Source organism: Cicer arietinum, chromosome 4, assembly GCF_000331145.2.
Source record: "Cicer arietinum cultivar CDC Frontier isolate Library 1 chromosome 4, Cicar.CDCFrontier_v2.0, whole genome shotgun sequence".
Classification (NCBI taxonomy): Eukaryota; Viridiplantae; Streptophyta; class Magnoliopsida; order Fabales; family Fabaceae; genus Cicer; species Cicer arietinum.
The window spans coordinates 11,561,281-11,565,163 of NC_021163.2; the positions used below are offsets into that span (position 1 = coordinate 11,561,281).

At 31.3% G+C, this 3,883-nt stretch overlaps 1 protein-coding gene across 2 annotated transcripts; it reads right to left on the reverse strand.

The window, feature by feature from the left end:
* Window positions 1-651: 651 nt before the first annotated feature.
* On the reverse strand, window positions 652-2,812 carry LOC101500209 (uncharacterized). 2 transcript variants are annotated; one of them, XM_004496433.4, is made up of 2 exons: window positions 1,596-2,812; window positions 652-1,002 (listed from the first exon to the last, which is right to left on the reverse strand). In XM_004496433.4, the coding sequence occupies exon 1, from the start codon at window positions 2,753-2,755 to the stop codon at window positions 1,637-1,639; it is 1,119 nt and encodes a 372-aa protein (XP_004496490.1). In that variant the 5' UTR covers window positions 2,756-2,812; the 3' UTR covers window positions 652-1,002; window positions 1,596-1,636. The 2 variants fall into 2 exon arrangements, with proteins under 2 accessions (XP_004496490.1, XP_004496489.1); XM_004496432.4 differs by having other exon boundaries at window positions 652-1,007; window positions 1,596-2,811.
* Between the last annotated feature and the right edge of the window lie 1,071 nt (window positions 2,813-3,883).

Below are 3,883 nucleotides of genomic sequence, written 5' to 3' on the forward strand. Positions count from 1 at the left end.
CATCGATAACTCAACAACTATAATTTTAATCAAAAAATATAACAATTATAAAACTCAAAATTACAATATACACCGTAATATTTATATTAATTAATATATTTAATAATATATGTCATGTTCCAAGTTAAAATTCACCACAATCTATTAGCATATATCAAATCATATATATTTCATAGACTTATATATTTAATTTATTCAAATTAGTCACAATTAATAATTATTTCTTTTAACATAAATAGTTTTCTCTTATAAAATTTATTTACTTTTCGTTCATTCATTCGTGTGTAAAAAATTTCTTAAAATCATACAGTGAATCACAATATTATTTATGAGATAACCATCTTATATTCATTTACACAAATTTGAAACAAGCATCTTATATTCATTCACACAAATACAAAGAGTCAACAGAAGTATGTGAAATTGGAGTTTTACTTTCTAGATGAGAAATATATACTTACATGAATTTTCTTTTGAGATAAAATAGATCTATTTTTATTAAATAAATTATACTTTATACTTCTCTTAAAAAAAATTAGACACAATAGATATTCTTTCAATGAAGCTTAAAACAAATATGAACCCTAAAATGTATTTAACTAATTGTTTAATTTACCAACAAAATATCACTGGTAAGAGAAAGACTGAATATACACATTAATAATTTATTTTATGATATAATATAATAGATATGATTTGTCTTACAACCCCTTCTGCAAAGCAGCAGGTCGAAAACTACACATCATCAGCGTTTGCATGTACTATTAATTAACAGCAGAACAGACTGCTTTACAACTGTCAAAATAAATAAAAAGCTAAAATACATAACAGCTTAAAGAAATTAGAGAAAAAAAAACACAATAACAATCTTATCACCATATAATAGAAAAATTAACGCCTTTTCTTTCCTGAAGACAAAACGCGGAAACTTTGCTTCCCTTTTTTCTCTTTCGATGTATCTTCCTTCCATCACTTTCTTTATTTTCATATATTCTTCATAATCTTTCCTACAAAAAAATATATATATAAATACATATATCCATTCTTTTGTTGTCCATCGGTCAATGTCATTAATTATATCCCTCTCCTAAATCTAAACTAAAAAACATAAATATCAATTCACATAAAAAAGTTGATTTAGACTGGTCAATTATAGAAAACATGTAAAGTACTAAAATATATATATATATATAGATTAGAAAAGACAATGAAAATTTAGATAAATCTATTTTTAATTCATACTTTAAATTTTAGATTTGGATTGCATGCATGACACATTTATTATTAAGAATAAAATATGACAATATTTAAAGGTTATTAGACAATATTTCAAGGTTATTTAATAAAAAATATAATGTGAGCCGATAAATCTCTATCAAATCAATTTAAATTATGTAAGTAAATGGCATATCTGTTAAAAGAAAGGAATCTTGTTACCTACATCTTATGACCAGTAAATTAGAGAGAAATTATTAAAACAATTAACTAATTTCCATTGTTAAATTATTTTATCTAAAAAATAAAATATTTGAAAGGGTTAGAGTATAAATTTATATTATAATGTAATGTAGAGGAGTCTGAGAGGAGAAGCTTACATAGACAGCTATGGTAATAAACCACTATTATTGTTTACTATCTAATAGTGGTAAGGAGGAGGAGGTGAGGAATAGAGGTAAGGCTTCTTGGTTGGAGTTGGTGGTGGAGAGTGGTAAACTGGATGTGGAATGTATGGGGGAGAAGTATGAACTGGTGGTGGAGGTGAGTGATAAACTGGGTGTGGAATGTAAGGAGGTGAAGTATAAACTGGTGGAGGTGGTGGTGAAGGATACTTGTATGGCTTCTTGTATGGTGGTGGTGGTGAGTGGTAGACTGGGTGTGGATATGGGTGGTGGGTTGGTGGTGGTGGTGATGGATATTTGTATGGCTTTTTAGGTGATGGTGGGGGTGAATGGTAAACTGGGTGGGGGTGTGGATAAGGATGTGGGTGAGGATGAGGGTGAGGATGTGGGTGGGGGTGAGATGGAGGTGGAGGAGATGAGTACTTGTATGGCTTTTTATGGGGTGGGGGAGGTGAGTGGTAAACTGGGTGGGGGTGTGATTTTGGATGGGGTTGTGGATAGGGATGTGGTTTTGGATGGGGGGGTGGATGAGTGTAAGGGTGGGTTGGAGGGGGTGGTGAAGGATATTTGTATGGCTTTTTGTGAGGAGGAGGTGGTGGAGAGTGATAGTGAGGTTTAGGGTAGACATGCACTGGTGGTGGAGGAGAGGAATATTTGTAATGCTTTTTTGGTGGTGGTGGGGAATGGTAATAGGGTTTAGGGTGAACATGATGAACTGGTGGTGGTGGTGAAGGATACTTGTAAGGTTTCTTCGGTGGTGGTGGAGAGTGATAATGGTAAGGGTGTTTTGGAGGTGAGTAAACTGGTGGTGGTGGAGAATGGTAGTAGTATGGTTTCTTTGTTGGTGGTGGTGGTGGTGAGGAGTAGTGGTAAGGTGGTGAAACTGGAGGGTACACCTTAGGTGGTGGTGAGACTGGGGGGTACACCTTAGGAGGTGGTGAAACTGGAGGGTATACCTTAGGTGGTGGTGAGACTGGAGGGTATACCTTAGGTGGTGGTGAGACTGGGGGGTATACCTTGGGTGGTGGGGGTGAGGAATACAAGTAATTGTTTGCTGAAATTTGTGATGGGAAGGTGGTGAGAGATAGTATGGCTAATAGAAGAGTTAAAGTGATAGAGGCCATTAGAGACCCCATTTTTTATGGTTACTCACAACCTCACTGGGTATAGTGGGTTTTTGTTATGCTCTAAGCTAAGGAAGTGTTGCCCTTTATATAGATGTTTTATTTACCTTATTCATCTTGCTCACTTTATTTTCAACTTGGTTGCCAGTAAGGTGCTGCCGTTTCTTCTCCTCTTTTTGTCACTTCAAAATTTAAGTCTTTTTTTAGTAAAAACAAAATAGTTGTGATTATTAAATTTATAAAAATAGTCTAAAACTAATTAAATCATAGTGATACATTGGTCATTTCAATTTATGACTTTAAAATAGTAATATTTTTTTTACTATTGTTTCTTCCAAGTGGAGTTTGGAGCGCGGAATTGAATTTGATGAAGGTTGCAAGCTTTAACAGGAAATAAAATAAGACAAAAATATATCGTTATTATGATAATGTATCCGGGATTTAATTGTAAATTAATTAAATATGTTAAACGATTAAATTTGAACACAAAGTCATAATTGAGTATGTCTAATTCCCCATTCATGTCTTCACATATCTAACACATCTTTGAAGAATGCATGTATATGGCCTAACTTTGTGCTATATTCTTTTGTCATTTGAAGACTTTTAAAAAAGACTCGTACAGCTGGGCCCATAGCAGGCTCAATCATATTTTAGGACGACAAGAGGGAGTTTTTCCGGGTAAAATTTTGGATATTTTGGTATATTAATTTTAAAATAAAATATTTATAAAAAAATAAAATAAAAAAGATATAAGTGAAAAAATATTTAAAATTATTGAAATATAAATAAATGTAAAAAGTGGTGTCACTTCAAAAGATTAATCGTTAGATATTGTACCGAACCGAAATCTACCGTACTGAGGTCTTCACATTTTTTTAGAAACACATTTTAAAATAAGATTTAATTTATACGTACATTTAGTATAAAAGTTTGGTGCACAATATCAATTAATTAATTATAAGAATTCCATTATTAGAGACTTTTGAATATAATTATTTGGATTAAATGTATTTCAATTTTTATAAAATTTTAATTTTAATTTATAGAAAATAAAATAAAAATTATAAAATTATTATACATATAATTTTAACCTCTATTAAGTGAACATATAGTTTTAAATAAATTTTTAAAGTATAT

Bases quoted from the DNA above. Each gene is read 5' to 3' on its own strand.
- LOC101500209 (XM_004496433.4), bottom strand. From the start codon at position 2,755: ATGGGGTCTCTAATGGCCTCTATCACTTTAACTCTTCTATTAGCCATA.